Below are 25014 nucleotides of genomic sequence, written 5' to 3' on the forward strand. Positions count from 1 at the left end.
AATTTGATTTCTATAGGATGAAGGACTAACATATTTGTTGAAATGGATTACCTGGAATCATTTCCAAAGTCAAAGAGGTCAAATGGGATAAATCATTTTGACAGCTTTTTACCCCACAGCCCGAAAGGGTGTGGGGTATTGCGATCACGCACAGCGTCCATCCGTCTGTCCACAATTGCATACCGCTTATTATCTCAAAAACTACATCACCGGTCATTTTCACTGGGCCCATGGACCTACGCAACCCATTCTTGAGATAACTTTCCACTCACCCCAACCACACATTTCCAACTATATAATAAGGCTGTGGGGTATTGCCCGCATTTGCGGAGCTATTTTTTTTCAATAACAAGGACATGATATAGGGCCAGTAGCATTAGCAAGAAGTAGCAAATGGCTACTTCCCAGGTAGCATGTGTTAAAATCATTAAATGATTTCTCAGTAAATAAAAAAGAGATTCAGGGTCATGGTATTGGTCCTATTGTATGTTGCGAAGAAAGGCTACCAAATTTGTTAAAATGAATGACTTCTCCTATTTTAAGGTCACATGGAATGAATGTGATGAAATATTTAAATGAATTCAATGTCACCCCAGGTCAAGTGTATCTGTCCATATTGTGTCATCTTTTAAAAGTTAATATTCATGTGTCAATGAATAAAATCTTTTCTTCTCTTAAAGGTGCAGATACTTCTTGCAGTGTCATAAATGAAAGAACAAAATATACACAAGCAGCTTCTACTGTGTATTGATCAAACTGAACATTTATTATGCTTATAAAACATCATTTAAGCTTGGATATATTTACATGTATACTCATGTTTCATATGAAACTGGTTAGAATTTTGTTAAAATATAAATTTCATTATTTACTACATAGAATTGTTTAAGATATTAAGTTTGTGCTTAATATGTCAAAATGTCTTCTTTAGGTTGTAAGTTTCTTCCTATACCTGGTCATATCGAGAAACCAACAAAATGGTGATGCATGACATTGGATTATTTCTGTCATTCATTGTGCAATAATTCAAGTCTGCATACATTTAAATATTGACAATGTATATTAAGACAGCCCTAACTGAATCAACTTGTCTACTTCAGTATTATAATGTAAATTATTAAATCCTGAGTGAACATACCCTTAAAGCCAAATTTAAATTGAACTCATCATAAACTTAATTTTATAATGATCTTGAAATAAAGTATATAAATTTATATTAATATTCATTCTGGCTAAAAATGAAGTACACAGGGAGTCTAAATGTGGAAGGTAACCAAAGTACTCAATGAAAACCTGTAAGATCTGGATGTTCAGCCAAAGCGTTTTCATATCTGATAAAAAAACAAGTACCTCTTTTATGCTCTGGTTATAGTCTACCACTCAAATATCCTGTAAATCTGACTATCATATCACACTGTATGTTTTAAAACTGTATCATACTTTTATCAACAGACAATGGTACGCTGGTCATATATCTGATGAAAGTGGGCAAGAAAATATCTGAACAAAGTAATCAAAATGTCATACAAGCCAGTCAATATTGACAAAGTATGTGCTCATCAAAATATCATAATTTCCACACTTCATTATATAATTATATATATATATAACTCTATTTTATGACTATCACAAAAAAATTATCAAAACTATGAAATGTATCTGTTAAAGAAGCAAACACTGTAACACTGATATCATGCATGTTTTTGGCTTCAAAGCATGCAATGTTGTTTGACAATCACAGTAATACATATAATAAAAACACTCAAAAAAACAAAAGATAGATTTTAAAGAGCAAAATTTCAAGACAATTCAAATTTTGACTTATCATCTGCCTTCTTGTCAAAGTGTATGTTTGTAGTCCTCTGAAATTTGCATGTATTAGAAAAAGTTTGTAGAATCATCAGTCTTTTTTCGTATCGTCATTGTCATTATCCATGTACTCCAGTTTTGATTCAATTCCTACTTTTTTAAGTTCTTCAATTAATTCTCCACTTTTGTGCATCTCAAATAAAATGTCGCAGCCACCAATAAATTCACCTCCAAAGAAAACTTGTGGTATAGTAGGCCATTCAGTGTAATCTTTGACACCTGGAAAAAACAAGAGAAAAACAATAATGGTATGAAGAGAAATGTTTTCAACTCATTTTTTTTTTAAATTCATGTGAAGAAAGATCCAAAGTGAAAATCAAAGAACAATCTAATGAAATATCATTCACTTCCTTATTTACTATAGTGTAAAGTATGGAGTGAAACACAAAATCTGATTGGTGCCAAGTGAATTGTGAGATCTTATTTTCTACATCTACTTCTTAAGTATTCTGATAAACTTCTTATACACTGGTTGCTGAAGACGTGAAGTACAGAAGAAAAGAGAAATAATGTTTAGTGGAGATGGAGACATATCTTGTGGATTTGGTTCCATTGAGTAAAACTGGATTTGAATTAAATTGATTAAACAGAGAACTGTCCTGTTAAATTCAGTTATTAATTTATGACAGTTTCAACAGCAAGCAATTCATCAAAATGAGGAAACATGTTACATTATTTTATCACAAGATCTATAGCAGTAGTATTTTTATCACACATAACAGTAAAAAGTCATTTTTGCACGATAACTAATTACTGACCTTGTCTCATATCTTCATCTGCGAGGACATTGTGTGCATCATATTGATTCACTCCGTGAACGTGCAAGATCTGTACAACAGCATTGCTGAAGCCACATCGAGGAGTCTCGGGAGTGCCTTTCATGAACACAACAACAGGTTTGTCTTTTACAATTGCCTCAATAAACTCTTTTGAGCCAGATTTCGCAGAATAATGTGCGGCAAGCAGTCGCGAATATGACAAACTCTTTGAAGGAAGCACCATGCGTCGCAGAAGGGCACTCATGATTGTAACTGATAGAAAATGCCCTAGCGCATTTCCGGTATATATCCTTCCAATTCCGGCTGTAGAATAAAAATAGTGCAATATATCAACTACCAATACTGACTGTATTTAAATTAAAATGTATCATTCTAACACATTTTGAATATTTTAACGATTATGCTTCTTATCTTACTGTTTCTTTTAAATCAATTAATTTCGTTTATGCAATATTTTTGGCGTATTAATCTCTTGTAAAGTTGTAAACTTCCGGTTAGCGTGTCACTGGTGTCACTTCAAGCACATGCAGTGGGAAAAGAGGCTGGGCTGACATGGAATCTGTATCTGACATTGCACAGCAATTGAAAACAGCAGTTGATGTTGACAGAGCAGACATAGTCAGATCTATATTATCGACACTGCAACAAAGTAATTGAATATACTTGTGTTACAAAAAATGCATACTTGGTTTTATTTTAAGTTTCCAAAGAACACTTCCTAACAGGAGCCCACTCGATCTTCGGATAAGAAATCGTGTTTATTCTTTTTTAATCTTTGTGACTGCATAGGGGAAAAGATGCTGGTGATCCACTCATCTGCATTTATTACAGCATTAATGATTCATGATAATTCAAATTTTACAGATAGGTATATGTGCGAAACCTATGGTTATTCCAAGTACTTAACTGCAGTTATTTCTGAATTCATTATACATGCTGCATGTATGTCACCAACTGATATTATCCATCAATAAGTCATGCATGGTGATAAGCTAACCCATGTCTATTACTGTTCAGCAGAATTACAAACAGACGTGTCTGCATTGTTGTTCTGTAATAAGCCCATTCTCTGATTTCGAGTCATGATTTGTATATTGGGATTATTTCAGATATATAATCATTCCAGAGAATCCTGTTCCCCTGATTCTTCAGGCTTATGTATCTGAAACCAAACCTAATTAAAAATCATGACTCGGATACCACCTTGCAAAATGTGCATACAGCCATACAACACAGAATAACTAGTGAGGCCACACAATGTTAAAACCAAATCTGAATAAAACATATAAGTGTATTTGTTTAGTTCTTCCTTGAGACCACTGATCCATGCCTTTTACATAGTCCTATAGGATCGTGTTTTGTCCTTTCATTAAGTCTTTGACATTGCCTATTGTGACATAAAAGAAGAAAAAACTATCACCTCTTATATGTGAATTGAAAAATGTTTGTGTCTGTAATAAGCACATTGTAGCATCATTGGGTTAATTGAAACATTGTCCATATTGATCTGTTCTATAAAAAAGGAAATATATTGCTGTATTCATTTAACTTTTTTAACTTTAAGTCTTAGTATATGTAGTGTAGTGCTGTTTTTGGTGTTATATCTGCTTCAGTTATTTGTACATCTTCTGAATTATGTTTGTGAGGATGATTATATGTAATTATTGATTGATTTACTTATAGAACTATCTATAAATGTCTTTCTTTCCAGATAATAAAGATATCCTTCAGAGTGTGTTGAGTGAAGTCAATAATGAGGATGGGACCTTACTTCACCTGGCTGCTAAGGTATAACATAAACCAAATATCTATTTGGAGAAAAAAATGTATTTGCAAATTCATCTCTTTTATGTTTCAATTTCAAAAATATGTGTTGTAATTATTAGCATTTTTCAAGGTATAAAATCATGGAATAACGTTGGATTCAAAGTCATAAAGGTGATCTTTATTTATATTGATTAGCTTATTCAGAATATTGAATGAGATTGCTATATTAAATATATGAAAAATAAAATCTAAAGGATAAACAGCATGCTTCAAAAGGTCTTAAGTAAGGCTTTTCTTGTGTACCTGCTATTTTCTAAACCAGGATTCTTGGCTTACTTTGTAGAATATTTTATTCTGCCAAGAGTATATTGCCAACAGGATCATTTTCAACTATATTTATAACTAAAATTATTGATCATATTTCGTCTTTTTATTCCTTCCTGCACTTCAGGAATAATCTAAGTTTGGTGTTGTATTCAAATTCTATTATATAACAGGGTGGTAAAACAGACATAGTGCGTAGCCTATTGGCAGCAGGTGCTGACCCTGGCATACACAATGCTCAGGGAAAGACAGCCTTTGACCTTTCATCGGAGTTCACCCATGTCGTTACTGTCTTCAATGAAGAACTCCTACAGGCAACAGCACAATCAAAGTAAGATTTGTAGGTCATATCATAAGGTTTAAGCCAAGTTTTTATTGTCTTATCTCTAATGCCTGCACAAAAAAATGTTTCTTCATAATAAGCTGAACATGCATTAAACTACCTCATGCAATTAATGCGACTATTCAGTCTTCCTGCTGAATGGCTGAAAACTTGGTTTTGCTGTATTTTTAGGATGTCAACTCTGTTGATTAATCATTTTGTCATAAAAATTAGTTTAGGATGTAAATATAGTCTAAATAAAATTATATTGTACACCAACACCACCAACTCTCAGTGTGCATGGAAGGAGAGTAAAATTGATATATGGGCTTATCACCAGGTTTGGTGGGCTTGTATCTGCATAATTAGGGCAGTCCATTAACATTTTCCATGGTAAAAGTTGTTTCAGAGAAAATAGCGAAATGATATTATGAATAGTTCATAGCAAGCTTTAATGGTCAGATCTGGTGTTTCCTTGATGTTTTCTTTATTTTACGCTTTTCTATTTAGTGTTGGTCGTGTGTGCCAGCTTTTGGCCTCAGGAGTGAATATAAACCTTTCGGACAGTGTAGAAAGTGGAAACACCCCATTACACTGGGCGGCTAGCTATGGTTCAGCGGAGATGGTTCAGTGCTTATGTGGTAGGTCTGTCAGCAGAAAACTGTATGGTCATTGATTGTTCCTGTTTGGTTTTCTGTTACCAGGTGTTAATTATTCTGTATTCCTTGGTAGTGGTGGACTTAATGGCTGCATTTTAAAATTCAGTATTAATTGTCAATGTAAAGCATTTTATTGAATTTTATCAGTGTCCAGAATTTCATTTAAAGCATAATTCTAAAAACATCACAGTTTTGTGATAAATGCTTATTTTTGTGATAATATTTAACATAAATCTGATATAAAAGAAATTTCATCTTTTACATTCAACATGTATAAATTAAATTAAATTCCATTTAATGAATACATGGATAAAGTTTGCATATACAAATTGTAATGGATTGTTTGATTAGCCCGAGGAGCTGTGGTTGATGCAGTAAGTGGGACAGGCTACACACCTCTTCATGATGCTGTTCGGAGAAAGGACCGGGCTGTTGTCAGAGAATTGTTGGTGTATGGGGCAGATCCAAATATACAGATACAAACTGGGTGTGTAACTTTAAAAAAATAAAATCATTCCTACCATTAAGGTTATCGAGTGCTGTCACAATTAAGTACATCATTGAAATTCACTATTGACAACAGGGGGGCGGGGGGAGGAAATCTCTGCACCTTTGCAGTTTTGATTTAAAAGTACAGGATATGTACATACAGGTATATTAAGATTGAAAAAAGTCTATAAAATTCACACAAAAAATATAATTTGATTTCATTTATTTATTTTAATATGTATATTAAATTTGTTACTAATTAATAAGATATTTTCACAGGAAGGATAAAGATAAAACTGCCATCACCCTAACAACTGATGCTCCTGAGATTGTAGAACTGCTGAAGAACCCACCTCCTGTTGTTGAACCAGAGCAAATTAATACAGAACCACACACAGGTATATGGTCTTTTTCTCGCTTTTGGGAGTCTTTCTGGTTATTTTTCACAACATTGATATTAATCCATGATTTATATGGACTATAAACTTTTCTAGTCATTTTCTTGCCTATTTTAGTTAGGTATGGGTCTGATTATGTGATAAAGATTTATTTTTTATTTTCCAGGTCTCATTATATTTTTTCTGCAAATGTTTTTATGTAATTACATCAAGAAGTGAAATTTCAAATTTTACATCATATTTTCTAATGAAAACAGTGTTTGTTGATGATGAATAGGCTAATTGTTAATCTATAACTTGTGTTACCTGTTGTGTGTCTGTTTTATTTTGATGATATCATTATCTGATTATGAATTACCTATGTTATCTGTTATGTAGAAGACAAGCTGGCTGGAGGGAGTGGGAACAAAGACCCTGATCAGACTCCTCCTATCAACACTCCTAATGGTGTCATTCCCAATGGACCTGCCCCAGAATCTCCGCAGCTTAAAACACCGACATTCGTGGTCAGTATTTTAACACGCATGCCTCACAGAGTTACACATCACTACAATATCATGTTAACAGAAATTTGTAAAGACACTATCCATAGTTTTAGTTTTAGTTTTTGGTGAGCATTAAGTTATACATAGAGTAGTAATATTGTGATGAATTGTTGCTGCTGTAAGTTCTTAATTTGGGCATATGTCATTGTGTATTCTCACATTTTATGACTTTTTGTAATTGAATAGACGTCGAGAGTAGGCACAACACGAAGCAGTTCCGGTCCAATTCACGATTTATTCGTGCTAAGAGTTGTTTACGTGTTTCGGATCCAAGCGATCCATCATCAGAACAACATTTCACTGATTGCGGGAAGCTGTGTCTCCACCCCCCTGTTGTTGTTTTTGTAATTGAATATAAACACCTATCACATGTAATGACTAAATAGGTATGTTTTTTGATAAAGATGATATTGGTGTTTAAATGTGATAAGAAAAGCTGCTCATGGAAAGTAAGACTGTTTACAATATTTTGAAGTATAATTGTTACAGTAAATAAACAATAAGATTGAAAGATTACATGGCAATAGAAACATTTATAACCTTATATTTCATCCCCGGTGGCCCATACATTTATGACCAGTAACAAATATTGCACAAGAATTTCAAGTAGGTGTTTTGGAAGGTAAACTCACTTACAAATGACTTTGTTCATGATAACTTGATTAAACATTTTTAGAGGAGTTTGTCCTTCAACCAAGAGGAAGTCCAACAGGTAGTTACTGAAGAGAAGATGGGGTTACTTTGGCCACAACCACAACACATCCTACAGAAGGATGGAAACCCATTCTCCCCGCAGAGGCCTGGCTTACCTGTCTATGTGTCTGCTGGTCCCTCACATAGTAAGTGTTAGCAAATCACACATGGTAGCCTAACACAGAGAATTACTTCAACAATACACACAATGTTACTGCAGCAATACACACCCTATTACTACAACAATATACACAGTGTTACTACAGAAATACACACCCTATTACTACAGCAATACACACAGTATTACTACAGCAATACACACCGTATTACTACAACAATACACACCCTATTACTAGAGCAATACACACAGTATTACTTCAGCAATACACACAATATTACTACAGCAATACACACAGAATAACACACGGTATTACTACAGCAATACACACCCTTTTACTACAGTAATACACACAATATTACTACAGCAATACACACAGCATTACTACAGCAATACACACAATATTACTACAGCAATACACACAGTAATACTACAGCAATACACACAGTATTACTACAGCAATACACACAGTAATACTACAGCAAAACACACAGGATAACACACAGTATTTCTACAGCAATACACACAATATGACTACATCAATACACACAGTATTACTACAGCAATACACACAGAATAACACACAGTATTACTACAGCAATACACACAATATTACTACATCAATACACACAGTATTACTACAGCAATACACACCCTTATATTACAGCAATACACACAGTATTACTACAACAATACACACCCTATTACTACAGCAATACACACAGTATTACTACAGCAATACACACCCTATTACTACAGCAATACACACCCTATTACTACAGCAATACACACCCTTTTACTACAGCAATACACACAGTATTACTACAGAAATACACACAGAATAACTACAGCAATACATACAGTATTACTACAGCAATACACACCCTAATATTACAGCAATACACACAGTATTACTACAACAATACACACCCTATTACTATAGCAATACACACAGTATTACTACAGCAATACACACCCTATTACTACAGCAATACACACCCTAATACTACAGCAATACACACCCTATTACTACAGCAATACACACAATATTACTACAGCAATACACACAGTATTACTACAGCAATACACACCCTGATATTACAGCAATACATACAGTATTACTACAACAATACACACCCTATGACTACAGCAATACACAAAGTATTACTACAGCAATACACACCCTATTACTACAGCAATACACACCCTTTTACTACAGCAATACACACCCTATTACTACAGCAATACACACAGAATAACTACAGCAATACACACAGTGTTACTACAGCAATACACACAGTGTTACTACAGAAATACACACAGAATAACTACAGAAATACATGCAGAATAACTACAGCAATGCTTACAGTTTAACTACAACAATACATGAAGTACCACTACAGCAATACACACAGTAACACTACAAAAGTACACAGTATTATAACAACAATACACACAATATTACTACAGCAATACACACAATATTACTACAGCAATACACACAATAAAAATACAACAATCCTCTTTGTATTACTACATTAGCACACACAGCATTACTAAAGCAATGTACAAAGTGAGATTAGCAATACCTATATTATTACTTCAACAATTGATGCAGTAAAAGTACGGCACTAAACACATTTTTTGTCTCATGATGACATATTGTGATCCCCTTTTGTCTGGTTGTAGTCCAGCATTTGTCATCCATCATGTGTCGGCAAACTTTCAAAGTCTCAGCATTAGGACTTGTTCAATCTGGGACAACAGAAAAGTCTCATCATTAGGACTTGTTCAATCTGGGACAACAGAAAATGTTTGGCGATTAAACAATTATACAGTGCACGATTCAGACTATTTTGTTGTGCCAAAACTTCTAAATGTGTCCCTTAGGTGTCTTTATAATTAAATGTGTTTTTTTAATTTTCACCAGGTTGTAGAGAAATAATACAGCAGCTGAATGTCCGTAAAGGGATGTTTGAGTTCCTTGGTTATGAACTAGAAGTGGACACTTATACACCACTCTCAGACACCCGCGTTCCACATATCCTCTGTCACGTCAACAAACGCCTCTGTCCACTGTGGGCCTCATATAAACTTATTGTATCCAGTACCCAGGTAATAGTCATAAAATCTATCGGATATAGCTCACTCAAAACCTTTGTTTGCATGTGGGTCATTCCTAACATATTTGCACCATTGGGTGACTAATTGGAAACTTTAATGTTATTATGACAGAATAAGATGTCTGAACAAGCTTTTGTCTTCTCATTGTTACTGTGGATTATCTAGAATAGTTATTTTCACAATAGTATAGGTAAATGATGATTGTTTCATGCACGATCTTGTATTCTTTCGAGACTGGTAGAATTGTTTGACAGATCTTGTTGTGTAAATTTATTTTAAAACAGCCTGCAAACTCATATATATCTTTATTCCTGTAGGAATCATTTGAGCTAAATATTAGATTATTGGTATTTTTCACTCAATATGATTTGATACAAGAAATCATTGTTAAAATTTGATTTGTTTGTTCACCAATTGAACAGCCAGGGTCATTTTGAGGAGGTCTCTCATTGTAGTGGCTGATGGTTGGTTACCTCACTGAACAATATGTAGGAGGCCATTCAGAGCAATTAGAGTTAAATGTGTTGTTCTACAGGACACAATCATAACAGCACAGATCTATAATTGTAATGTTGATATTCAGCATCGCTGACTACCCTGGATAAACTAACTTAATATTTACAGTTCCGTGCCTTTTCATCTAAAATAGAGGTAATAACATGTTATCAAACTTTCAGATCTTTTGATCTGGCTTAGATACATGTATATCCTTTACAAAGTAAAAATTAAATACCCAAGATGCTTAATTATTATGTTACAGCTGAAGGTGATATGTGGAGATTTAAATGCCCTACACAGTGCAATATCTACCATCTACCAACTATTTCTCCTGTACTTTGACGAGGGCCGCACTACAATACCCCCGATATTGGTATAGTCAAACATTTTCTATTCATCAAGAGGCACAAACTTGACTGCTCATAAACTTCATGGTTAAATATTAAGTTAAAATAATGCATGCTGCTGATGTAAAACCTACGATTCAGATTTCATTATGTAGCAAGAGTTGATTATGATACAACGACTTTTATTATTTTTAGATAATCTGATCTGAAGGGTCAAGATGACCTTTTTCTTTTGTGCAATCATCTGTCGTCATGCAACATCCCCGTCCACTGTAAACTTTTTCTTTAAAACGCAACTCCTGCTCTAAGCCATAGCAGATTTCATCCAAATTTGATCTGAATTATCATTGGATGATCATTTCTTAAATTCAGAAAGCTGATTAAAACCCTAGGGACCTGGAAATTGGGCCCCAGATAGGTAGTTAGACAGTACTTTGCTTCAAAATGCTTGTCTTCCCTAATGCTTGAATGGATCTCATTCAAATTTTGTCTGTAGTATAAGTGGGGTTGGCAAATGATTTTTAAATTCAAAAAGTTAATTTTATACCCAGGGACTTAGAGGACAGGGCCCCAAATGGGGAAGTTAGTCAATAATTTTGCTTCAAAATGCTACTCTTCCTAATGCTTGAATAGATTTCAGTAAAATTCTGTCTGAAAAATCATTAGGGGTGGGCAATTAATTCTTAAATTCTTAAAGTTGATTCGACTCCTAGGGCTGTGGGGCGAGGCAGCAAATGGAGAAGTTAGTGAATGTTTTCGTCTGAAAAATTATTGCAAATGTCATTATTGGGGCCCATAAATGGAAGCTAGACAACAACACTACTCCTTCTTAATGCCTGGGTAGATTTAATCTAAATTTGGCCTGAAACATTATCAGGAAGTGTCAGTGATATCAAACATGCATGAAGTGATCCAGAGATTGTCCTGACTAAATTTCATTTTTTTGTGTATTAGTCAAAAATCCTACTGCTTCATTAATTCATTCGTTCATTCATTCCATTGAGAAAAATATTTGGTGTTTGTAAAGAAAAGAGAGAGATGATTTGATGTTATTTTTCAGCCTTATCAAAACATCAACATAGTATCCACAGTAGCCATTTTGTAAGATGATTATGCAACTGTTTTTCACAAACAGAACCCACCATTTATGACTTTCTGATACTTTCAAGGAATGTTGAAAATTTTAATTTGTCAGATTTGTCAGACCACTATAGCAAAATCTGTGGCTTGTCCATCCATTCATCTATTGTCAGATGACCGTTAAGGGCTATGGCCCTCTTCTTTATTTATATCATACATTTAATTGTTACATTTTTCATAATAGGATTTCTGTTGTGATGTAAAGCTTCTGAGGATTAGCGAAAGAATCACTTTTTCATTGGTTTATAGGTGGAAGATTGGCCTGATATTTCCTATCGAGGTGTACTATTGGACATCTCCATGGGACGCCTTTCCAGCATGGTAAGATAGACATTGTAGCTGTTACCATAATAAGAGTTAACAGGAAGTCTGACATTAATGGGGCTTCCTTGAACTCCTTGGTCTGTATACGCTTTTGCCATCTTTGTGTAAACTGTCAAACCAGAAGGTACTTTATAATGTGCTATATTTGTATCTTTTAAATTTAACTTTTCCCTGACGTGATTATATTATGTCATGAATTAATGTGTAAAAGTTAAGTATTAAAGTTTTGGGAGAACTTATTAGTGAACCACTTCAGCTTACGATTCCAAAATTGATTCTGCAAAGATGAAGAAGAGGGCTAAATTTGTGAAAGGGGCTTATTAGAGTATTTGTTAGGAAAAAGGCATAGTGTTGATAATCTCCTGATAACTAAACAAATTTTTTTTATTCTTTTCAGGATGTTCTTAAAACTACTGTTGAACAGTTGGCCTTGCTTAAAATCAACCAGGTAATTAGAGGACAAAAATTAATATTAGATTAGAAAGTATTGGAGGAAAAATATGATATTGATGTCAAAGTCAATGCTGTGTTCACTTTTCACATGAATTTGACAACCTGTACCCCAATTTTACTGGTTTGCTTCACAGTCACAGTCACCTGTGTTTCAGAGGTAAATGATGTATAACATTTGCATGAGTAATGAGATTCTACATAAATACACGTACATGCAACACTGGTCTTACTGATCAAACAGATTTGAAGGCATTTAGATAATTTAGAGATAGAAATATATATGTATTTTTCCTTTAATGTACAAATATTTTAAGGAGATATACAATGGGTCAATGGATTTTTAATATAAATACAAGGTAAACATTGAGAAATATGGTCTTGTCTGATACTGAAGTTGTCACTTTTCAGATTCATCTCTTCTGTCGATTCTCAACACAGAAGACACCTGCATGGCAGCTTGTATATAGCAAAAGGTACTGAATGGAGATCATGTCAACTCTATTATATATGGATGAAAGGGATTGAGACATGTTCTGATACTGGGGATATCCCATTAAATTTACTCTTACATTAATTCAAGTTATGAGCAACACACTTTTTGAATTATGGTGATATCAGTTTTCAACATTCTGATGAATACATGACTTGTAAATATTTTGAGGAATATTCCATAGAATTGTTTTTAATTGATTCAGATTTTGATTAAGATTTCAGATGTATTGTGATTGCTCAGCATTCAGTTTTCTATTTCAACATCCACACACAAACAGTTTTTAGCATATTGCGTGCCTTCTGACATTACAGTGCTTTAATGGGGCTTGAGAACCATTGTACTGCCCTTGGTATCCAAGTTATTCCAATCCTAGAGGTGGCACCACTGGTCCAGTTTGACGACATAGAGGAGCTATATGATGTTTTCCAGGATTTTCTCTCCTGTTTCCATGATTCAGAGTATGTAATAGCAATAATACTGAGCGTAGACATATCAGTCAATTCAGATCTAAGATAGTGTCGGTCTCGATACTATACCAGTCAATTCAGATTTAGAATATTTTCTGTCTCTATACTATACCAGTCAATTCGGATTTAGAATATTTTCTGTCTCTATACTATACCAGTCAATTCGGATTTAGAATATTTTCTGTCTCTATACTATACCAGTCAATTCAGATTTAGAATATTTTCTGTCTCTATACTATATCGGTCAATCAAGATCTAGAGTATTGTCAGCCTCTATACTTCATTCATCAATCCCGATCTAGAATACAAGTATTATCAGCCTTCATACTATATCTGTTAATCTAGATCTAGGCTATTACTGAATTCGTTATTGACAAGGTTGACCAAGATATAACAGACCAAAAATATTCAAATAGGCTTAGCATTTAGTTCAATATGTAAACTTTATTTATATTTCAAATTAAATTTCAATTTTATTCTCAATACTGATGCCCAGACACTGACTATTTGGCTTTATTCTCATTAGCCTCTGTGTCATGTCTTCAGGTACAGATTGCGCCCAATACTCATGTTGTGTCCTTCCTAGAAGTAAATGACTTCATCATTGGTGAAATGATGACATCATTTTGGTTAGGAGTTAAAAGTTGTTTACAATTTGTTCTTTCGAGCTTATGTCCTAAAATTCAGTCTTCTTATTCCTTTAAGTAGTGGGAGACTATACAGCCTTGTGTTGTTTATATATAAGAACCTTTGGATGGCAATGGTATCAAATTTATAATATTATCAGTGACTTTGTTTACTCGGATAATTCTTACCTGCAGTTACCTACTTGTATTTCAATGTTAGTGAAACACTAACAAAACAAAATATTAATCACATTATGCAAACCTACTAGAGCATTATACACTATTTAAGAATAGGTTTAAAGCCAAATTTTGTGCACACAACTAAGTTGTAATTTTCTTGAAAAACAGATTTGTAAGTCTTGGACCACGTCTTAGTAGTTTCGTGCTGGACACGGAGGAAGGCCGACTTGACATGACAGACTGTGTGAAGATGTTACCACTGGGTAAAAACCACACAATACAGCTGTGTGGCTACCCTCTACATGAACTCAGTACGGAACTGTTACAACAGTTACCACCCAGTGTTGTCATCAACGAGTACGGCATACAGGTAAGTCAAGTGACTTAGTGGTTTTTACCTACATTGCCATAAGATAGTACAACATTCAGGTAGGTTAAGTGAGTAAGAAGATATTTACCTGGATTCTCATTTGATGTTATGGGAGTCAAGTATAAGAAGTGAAGAAAGCTGATCATGCTGCTGGGAGTAAATAAATGACTCCCTTTCACCTGGGACTTCTAGTATAGTTGTTTGTGATATATTTGTATGTACAATGTACTTTTTTTTTTTTGAAATTTTACTATTTAAAAATATTGTAGTTGATATTTTTAGAGGATAATTTCTAGTCACTTATGCATATTGTCTATGGAATCATCTGTTGGCACATCAAATTTGTAACGGGTAAGAGAAAATTGATCTTTTCTGGAAAATGAATACCTTATTTGTAATACACAGAGTCCTATTCTGCTATCAACATACAGGTGGCTATTTTGTATTGGTCACTTCTTCTGACAGTAGATATATTGAAGTGAGGTATGAGAGGCTTGTCTGACGAAGGTTGCTGATATGCGCGATATTCCTCAAACACTGCGAAGCATTTGATACTGTCATATTATTGACTGTAGAATGATCATGATACTACTAATGTTGTCTGATATACTGTTAGTTTACAGGTAAGCACCTACCTAGATAAACACTACCAATTTTGTAATAATTCCAGCCAGTGTTTTAGGAAATAGTTCACATGTCTTTTCACAAAAGTAATCCAGGAGTTTCTGTATCTGGTCTTTTTTGGCTAATTGAAGGTGTTTGGTCTGAGCAGTCTTCACAGATTATTTTTCAGGTACAGTAAATTGAGGTATGAGAGACATGTCTGGTGGAGATTGCTGACATACGTGATATTCCTCAAATAGATTTTTAATGACAAATTACTTTTACCTGTGATTGAAAATGTTATTGCTTTGTTTTATCTTCCTTTACACATTGTCACATATATTACAATTCCAAATAACAGTTCGAAAAGAGAGAACTACTTCATTGTAAAATGACAAAACTTGATTAAATTAGAGTCATCATTTATGGTTCTTTGATTGTGGGATAAAGTAGAAAAATGATATTGGAAATAGCAGTTAATTGGCACTGAGATCTGTCCCTACCCTCAGTTAATTGGCACTGAGATCTGTCCTTGCCCTCAGTTAATTGGCACTGAGATCTGTCCCTACCCTCTGGCAATTGAAAATATTGAAAAATTATCAAAGACTGATACTATATACTGATTATTCTTTTTCCTTGAAACAGTTACTTCTAAATAACTACTGTTGAAACTCGTCTCCAAGTCACTTGAGTCGAAATTCTGTTTGAGTCTAAATCATTTTCAAGTTCCGATTTTTTCCCTTTTATATCTTTGTAATTTTAGTTTGGATGACTCAAATTTTATTGAGGCCAAATGTCATTTGTTGTCTCGAAATTAATTTAAGTCAAAACATTGCCACGTCTTCCGACGAAATCGGTCAATACATACACAGAGTAGAAAGTCACCTGTTCACACAACACTTGGTCACTGGTGATTAATTAAAAGTCTAATTATTGATTCAAAGGTTGGCATCTTAATTAGTGTCACCTTTCTATAAAAGTGACTATCCTGTATGTAAAAAAAAAAGTAGCGCATTTACACAAAACATAAAACATTAAGCTATGTTGCATGCATCTTCAGGAACTATAAAAAACAAAACCATCAAACCAGTATGAACTTTTTGACGAAATCTGTTCCTCACAATTCCTAAAGAAACTCATTTTGAGCTTTTAAAGTAAAGGACTATGATCACGCACTTTATCAGATTTAGTGTTTGGAAAATGAAGTGCTGAAAGATGTATTTCATTTATAGAGTCTATATTTGTGTGTGAGTCTAGTGCTTGTACAATGGTTTCTGTAACAGGTAAAACCTTTCTAGTGCTGCGTTTTCATGCATTTATTTATTCATAAGAAAGTCATATTGATATGATCTGTGGCTTTATACATCACTTCTTGTAGCATATCAAAAGTAAATTTAAATTTCGTTATATGTTATTCCATAAGATATGTATATGTATATATGTTTGGTCGGTAAGGGTATTGTACACATGTGCGGGTTGGAACGACATGAGTATGATTCATGTGATTGGTTGTTATTAAATGCATTGTTATTTGGATGTATAAACAATAAAAGGAGAAAGAAAGGATAAATTCATTTGTTAATTTATTGCCATTTAAAATAACAGATTAAACTATGCTGTTTGCATGCTTTCATAGCCCTACTTCTTTCATCCATAATGAGTGTTTGGAAACTGATATTGTCAACCTTATTTATACACTTCGTTTGAGTCAAAATATATCCACAGTCCCTTGAATTTCAAGATAACAAGTTTTGACCATAGTTCAATGACACATGTTGCACTCACAATACAACGGAGTGGAGAATTCACAAACAAAATTACCACATATTGCAGCAAAAAGAGTAAGTACCACTGGCATTTGGAAAAATAAGCCATCTGTATCATAGTGGTACTAGGCCATTTCTACTTCAGCTTAAGAGCGGCCATCCTGATATTGGTGAGTCACTTTTCTGACAGTAGATACATTGAACTGAGGTAAGAGAGGCTTGTCTGGCGAAGGTTGCTGACATGCGCGATATTCCTCAAACATATATTTAGTGTAAGGTATTTGGTTTTGAAGTGCTCAACATGGCATGTCCTATTTAAACTGCATTTTCCTTGCAAACTGAGTGATATTTGTATTTTCAGGCTGACTATGATTTCAGGAGATTCTGCCGACCATTGTCTGATCTAGGGTAAGATTGTTTATTAGAGATTCCATTTTATTTCACTGCAAAAATTTTTGAAATCTTACCATGTTATACTTGTGAACCCATTTTAATACATTCACCATACTGTACCTCAGTTGTCAGATTAATATCAAGTTTGATTCTATACATTTCTCACAAAATGTCTGCACAGATCCTGATTTGTGATATCATTTGTATAATTTTCTACTTTCAGTATCAATTTTTGTGTGTGTCCTGGTACCGCCTCATGGAACAGGTAAAGTAATATCACTACTATGTGTGAACTTGATGTCTGATTACAAGCATATGTTACTACAAAAATAAAAAGTTAAATGCTTGTTCTGGATTGTGTTGGGAACATTTTAATGACAAGTTACTATTTTATTTTGATAAAACATCCCATTTTTTTTTTTTTTTTGAAAATTATGATCTTGTGCCATTTTCATACATTATTTTGTTATATCTGTATATGCATTGGGTACCACTGTGACTGACTTGTGCTGTGATACAACTTTTTAAAGTTTCTCTGGCTGTCCAGAAGCAGCAGTGAACAACATCTTCAGAGCTGCCAAATGTGCCGTCAATCAGGGAGCAATTGGCATGGTTACATGCAATTGGTCAGGAAAGGGTCACCTGACTCACCAGCCATTCTCCTGGCCGGGCATCCTCCTAGGGGCTGGACTGGGTTGGAACTCTAGCTGTCACCAGGTAAGCTTTGTTCTGTAGTTACTGTGGTCTGGATTAGTGATAAAAAAAGACATGACATGTCAGAAGATGAAGTTTACCTGATAATGATGAGACATTATTTACAGCATTTTTTTCTGTTTTCTAAAACAACCATAGAAGCTGTATTAAAGGAGAAAGATGGAAACTTTTATGATATGATATTTTGACTGTTAGAAAACAGAATAGGTATTGGAAACAAAAATGATATATGAATTATTTCAGGATTACCTGTACAGCAATCTGTCAGAGTTAATGAATCGTTACGTGTTCAGAGATGTGAAGTCTGTGGTGGGCCATGTGATAGTGGAGCTTGGTCGAGCGGAAACCTACCTCATACGCTGTGCCCGTGGACAATCAGGTATAAATGACACCCATTCTGAGAAATCTAGCTCACACGATGTGCCCACAGACAATCATGTATATATGACGCTCATTCTATGAAACCTACCTCATATGCTGTGCCCACAGACAATCATGTATAAATGACACCCATTCTGAGAAATCTAGCTCATACGCTGTGCCCACAGACAATCATGTATATATGACGCTCATTCTATGAAACCTACCTCATATGCTGTGCCTGCTAGCACTAGTCAGCCACTGACAATCTGTTATGCATACCCAAGTCATTAGAACCCTGCCTCATACAATGTGTCCTTGAATAAAGTGGTACATACAAAAGTTATTCAAAGCCAAACTCATATACTTTGCTCACTGTCAGACTGACTCTCTGATATCTTACCTTTAAGACCTTTGCTCAGGTAAATAAATGTACACATTAAGAAATACAGAAGTTACATGTAATTTTAGTTGTGAATACTTCTTATTCAATCAAGGAATGAAAAGTTTTTTTGATATCTTTTTCAGGAACTGACTGTCAACGACTGCCCGATGACCAGGGCTCCACCCTGTTTCAATTCATTACTGGTCCAGACACTGTACCACTTGAACATATCACCATGGATGCTATACAGGTATTAAATGATATAGGGAGTATATTCTTCAAATAATAAATTTGTTTTGTGTAAGTTGTCTTGCAGAAGTTTGTTTGCTTGGTAAGAAAGACTAAATGAAATTTCTGTGTTTTAAATTGCAAATAAAAAGGTTTGTTGAACATACATTTAGTTTTGAAATTATCATTACGGGTATTTGTTTAAACAAATAATGGGTCTATGTCTACTTTCACCGATGTACATCAGTGTTCAGAAGACGTAGGAGAAATGACCTTTATCCATTGAGTCTTAGGCCCAGTCTATTTGGTACATTGTCAGAGGCATGTGAGTTGTCTGGAATAGACTGGCCCATTGGATAGCTGAAGGGGTCCGTCAAGGTCTGTCAAGGTAGAACTCATTGGTGCGATGTTGTCACTTCACTTACTTTAGCTTTTGTGTCTAATGAGCCTGTAAAGTGGGAAGTTGAAGTAAAGTTAATATAGATATGGGTCCTCTTTGATAAATTCATGCTTGAATTTTGACAGAGGACAATGAAGCATGTGAAGCGATGTCACTCTGAACTAGAAAACACAGACATGCATTGTACCTGTAATAGACTGATTCTGGCTGAACTCCAACTAACATGTGACCTGATGATGTTTGCGACAAGGTGAGACTCATCCTCAAACTGATCTTAATTCGTCCTGTAAGTTACACTGGCTTTGTAACTAAACCCATGGCCTTTTTTCCTTTCAAAATTATCATATCCAGAAGTTTACAGTGTTATGTTCTAATATTGTTTAGTGAAACAATGCCCCTTATTTCTGCGACTGTTTTTATAATTAATTTATTGACCAGGAAAGTTCTTGGTTTGAATCATTTTTTTCTTTTTCTATAAATTTCCTTCAATTTATTTCAGTACATTTTGTAATGTCACCATTTTGTCTTTTTATAGCTAGAGAGATGATTTCACTTTATTTTTACATTAGCTTATTCACTTGAAAAGTAAGGTGCTGTAGTGATATTTACAAAGTCAGATGTTAAATGATGCACTCCTTGTTCCTACAGAATTTGTCGTGCCTTGATATTGTCTGGACGAAACCCTGTGGGTCACAATGGTTTTCCTGTTGTCAACTTTGGGATCAGTAATCTTCCAGCTACAGCCAAGACCGACCTCGCCAACAGGTATATCGGAATTTTGTTGTCTTAGTTCATCAATATTTCCCATCATTTATACTGGAAATACACTATATATCAACAGTAAAAAAAGAAGGAAGAAAAATTGGCTGAGACTTTGAATTTATTGCTGTAGGAAATAATGGCTGTTGTAGAAATGTTTATTTATCCATCACTCAAACACTCAGAACCTTTCATATTCGTAAAATACACAGATATAACAACAAGTGTTACGTATTGAAGGATGAAATAGTTGTATAGGATATAGTTTTAACCTTCTTTTTCGTGCCAAATGACTTTTTAAATATCAAAAATTCTCTTTACGTTTTGTTACTTAGATTGCTAGAGATGTTGGAACGATACAAGTCAGTGTGGAATGGACGTTATTTAGAACATGTTGGACGACAGGAGTCCCTAAATACTCTACATACTCTCCTCAAAACATTCCTGCCCGACCAAGAGACAGCGGAACTCCTTGAGGCCAAGGATTGATGTTCACAGTAGCCTTACTTCTGAATACACAGTGTCATATCTAACATATAGATCACTCTTGGACAGGAGAAAGGAGGTTCTGGATCGATAAACTGATCTGTACAAGAGTCTAATATCGTTAGTGTATTTTTAAAATGTGATGTCCAATTTCTTTTACCTTTATGTCCTAAGTAGTAAAGTGATTAGTAAAGAGATTCAGCTGTTGCTACATTAAACAGGAAATCTCAGATGACTTTCTCTTTTAGTAAAATGCAAATATGTAAATGTTTTTTTTTCATTAAAAAAATGATTTAATAAAATAAAAAGTTGAGAAAAATATGCAAATATTAAGTAAAAGTTTTTGATTTTAAATAAATCACTGATCATATATCCCGGTGTATGGAATACTTACTTTGATAAATTCTGGGGTACTGAATCTAAGTTTCTCAGCCATGGTAAATAATTTTATGTGTGAGGGTTTATAATTTTAGAAAATATGTCGAATTTATTTTTGTTATATTTATAAAAGTTGAAAGTAGTGATATCTACTAAGGGAGTAAGATCTTGCATGTAACTTACCAATTTTTATTTATTTTGTTAGTTTCATTAACCATCTACATAATTGTTGTTTTCAATGTTTCTACAATACATGTGATTAGTCTCATTTTAGTTACTGAAGGAATTTTGTTTTCAGAAGTGATTTTCTTTATTATGGAATCATTTTATTTTAATCTGCGCAAAGTTCTCTACAAAAGTCACAAAATATTGTAAAAGCGTTTTGTTGTTCCCTGAGTTACATTTTCATTTCGTGGTACAGTGAAGATTCATTCTTTAGATCACAGAGGTTGTCAGGGTAGCTTCTAGTGGTTATGGTAATCAATAAGAGACTTGAACATTCAGTTTAGGTTTTTCATTTGAAAAATGTCAACAAGTTTCATACATTCAAACAAATTTAAAAAGCTTTTCATCACATGATTTTTTTTTCACTATTTTGCAGAATAAGTGCTTTTCCATGTCATTCTTTGTTGTTTCTGGTCTTCATTGTGAGGGCAAAATGAAATCTGCAAGTGTGTAATTTCCTTTCATCTGCTGATGTCACAACCTGTCATTTTACAGGAGTTTATACTTGTAAATAGTACAAATAACACAGCAATCTTGTGATTTCACAAAATGATGGTTGCTTTACCAATTTAAATGGTTGCTTCAGCACATTTTGAAAATGGTCTAAAAATATACATAGGGGAATCAGAATGGTCTCGTTAGCTAGGAGATGGTTAAGGTATTTTCTGAACTGTTTTGTAAATAATGGGTCAGGTAGGTCTTTAACTGGCATATTATCAGCTATATGGGTCTTAGTGATTAGTTAAGGAAGTAGACACTAATGTATTTATGAAAGGACTAATTATGAATAAAGATATGTTAAGGTGTTATGTGGGATTTATTTCACATTTAGAGGGTAATTCATTATAGGAGTATACATACAGACTATAACTTGTATAACTTTAACTTAAACTGACACATACTCATTATATGTTTGGGGATGTGCATTTTGGAATAAATATTTATCTACAAGTTCTATTATTACCTTTATAATGTAAGCTGCTGACTGTAATGTATGTTACTGATGAGACAGTAACTTGTTCATGTTAGATTTTAAATGTAGTATAAACTTTGTCTATCAACAGATTGTATGTGTAACAAGCTATAATTATTGGACTTCTATCTCCGTAGTAAGATACAGACTGATTTTATGTGTGCAATCATCTTTATTTTTATTAAAGTGCTTGTTTTATATTTTATTTTAGTACAGGGATTGCTGATAGATACTGTGATAATTACAAACAGAGATGTTGGATATTACTACAAGTAGATTCTATTGACCAAAAAATACACCAGATGGTAACAATGTGCTGTAGTCCACTGTATGTCCAAGTGTTCAACAAAGCTAGCTGAATTGACTACAGTACATTGTTACCATCTTGTGTATTTATTGGTCTATAATCTGTTTTACCTTTTCTTCACACTATTTTTGACCTTAGTGTACATAGGATTATAGTGCAGTCGAAAAAGTTAGTCGTTTCCATACCATCTTGTATACTACATATGCCAGTGCTGGTATTACTGGTTATTTGTAGTCATCAAAACGTCACACTCTAATCTTTTACTGGTTGTTATAAGAACTTCTGTTCTGTTGGTATTACCAATTTGAAGAAAATGTTTCAAAATATCTATAAAGGGGTGTTAGGGAGAGTTTGAGGTTGGTAAAACAATCGAAGTCAAACATACCTAGGTATATCAGTTTTCTGACAAACTTCAGAAATTGCTTTGTGACAAATTTATATACAGGTACATCATTTGTGAGTAATTTAACAGAAGAGCACTATATATTGATGAGCATATTACAGGACATTAATATACATCATTTGTGAGGTATGTATATGTACAAATATAGTGGGGTAATTTTATATACAGGTAACAGGGGAACCATATAGTACTTTTTCATATTCATTATATTTTTATACTCTGTTTAAATGACTATTACGGATAGCAGTTATTATTTTGATACTTTCATTATGTTCAGTTTAAGAGTGTTAAATGACTTTTTTCTTTTTTGTCTGCAAAACAAGGTCACTTAGTGATATAAATAACCATGTTCATATAAAAAATAAGATGAAGGATTATCATTTTGCTTTGAAATATGCTGTAAAGAATTATGACAAAAGTGGGTGTTATAATAACTTTTGAAGGTATACTTGTCCAACTGTCCTTCTGTACCTTTGTTTTGGCCAGCTGCAATTGCCAAATTTTATGCAAATACATGTACCTCGTGGAAAGGCAGCATAATGCATTTAGATCTGGTATTCTGCTACATATAGAGTAACAAAATTTGGTTCTGTTTACTGGGCGTTTACAGGGGAAATGCTATATACTCCGGAGGCTTGGATGAACACTATATGGATTTATCCACATGGCATCACTTTATCTTTGACTCGTATCTTTATACACATCCGTACACAATAGTAAATATGAACAGGGTTGGACCTGTACATCGTTGGAAAAGTGATGCATACTGAAATTTGACATCATGGTTATGCTCTGAACAGAGTTGTGGCCCTTTATTACCAAATATTAGTAAAGATAATGATTGCTATGACTAAAAGCCTTGACTGATTTTGTCTCTGCACAACCTGCTGTAACTGCTGATGTTCACAGTGTTTCACTGTGTATATTTTTTCACATTATAGATTCTAAATACTCTACCTTTACTTTATTTTGTTAAGTTTTTGTTTCAAATGTATATGGCATTATTTTTTTATTTCAGATACTAAAAATAGATGTTATCTATTATTCAGTCCTGTTTTGTGGAACTAAACTATAATTTCAAGTGTTTGTATGAGTTCAGGTGCTGATCAGTAATATTTTGTTTCAAAATAATTGAGCTTACAAGTTAATGTTAGAATGGAATGGTCTACATTTCATCATAGAATATGTGATGTTTATGCCTTTGCATATGTTTAAGATCTGAATGTTGTGTGACTGGATCATGGTTTTATGGATGCAATTTTAAGCAATTATCAAGAGAAAAGATGTCATCATAAAATTGTGTAGCTGATCACCTCACATACCATTTCATCGATTAGTGATTACTGTGAGAATGTACTGAATGATAACTGTAAAAGTGTTAAGTAAACATAAGTGAATGTTCAAAATCATCTAATTATTATTATTGTTTACTTTCATATGACAAAGAGGAGGTATATCCAAAATTTTGATATAAGAAAGAAGATAGATAAATCTCAGTATGCTGTCTGTATTCTATAAATAGTACGACTAAGATTTGTGTTGTACAATGCAACTATAGTTCTGCAACTTTAAGCGTCCACAATTTCCAAACAATCATCAACTTACAGCATTAAAACTTTATCTCGTAGGGCATTGACATTGAGTCAAAT

General features: G+C 33.8%; 2 protein-coding genes across 2 annotated transcripts; one reads left to right on the plus strand and one right to left on the minus strand.

Moving 5' to 3' along the window:
- Window positions 1-725: 725 nt before the first annotated feature.
- On the minus strand, window positions 726-2894 carry LOC132560945 (glutaredoxin-related protein 5, mitochondrial-like). Its single transcript, XM_060225650.1, has 2 exons — window positions 2628-2894; window positions 726-2088 (listed from the first exon to the last, which is right to left on the minus strand). Exons 1-2 carry the CDS (start codon window positions 2890-2892, stop codon window positions 1901-1903), a joined length of 453 nt encoding a protein of 150 aa, XP_060081633.1. The 5' UTR covers window positions 2893-2894; the 3' UTR covers window positions 726-1900.
- A 294-nt stretch (window positions 2895-3188) lies between these two features.
- LOC132560960 (uncharacterized) lies at window positions 3189-21338 on the plus strand. The gene is made up of 23 exons (XM_060225666.1): window positions 3189-3297; window positions 4360-4436; window positions 4913-5070; window positions 5572-5702; window positions 6072-6207; window positions 6489-6607; window positions 6986-7113; window positions 7829-7991; window positions 9894-10078; window positions 10848-10958; window positions 12322-12393; window positions 12794-12844; window positions 13258-13322; window positions 13654-13800; window positions 14784-14985; window positions 17716-17762; window positions 17971-18012; window positions 18278-18464; window positions 18705-18840; window positions 19350-19456; window positions 19960-20084; window positions 20483-20599; window positions 20929-21338. Exons 1-23 carry the CDS (start codon window positions 3201-3203, stop codon window positions 21080-21082), a joined length of 2757 nt encoding a protein of 918 aa, XP_060081649.1. The 5' UTR covers window positions 3189-3200; the 3' UTR covers window positions 21083-21338.
- Window positions 21339-25014: the final 3676 nt, after the last annotated feature.

The sequence above is a fragment of the Ylistrum balloti genome, unplaced genomic scaffold (assembly GCF_031769215.1).
Source record: "Ylistrum balloti isolate Yb309-2 unplaced genomic scaffold, AGI_CSIRO_Ybal_v1 Utg371132, whole genome shotgun sequence".
In the NCBI taxonomy this organism is placed as follows: domain Eukaryota; kingdom Metazoa; phylum Mollusca; class Bivalvia; order Pectinida; family Pectinidae; genus Ylistrum; species Ylistrum balloti.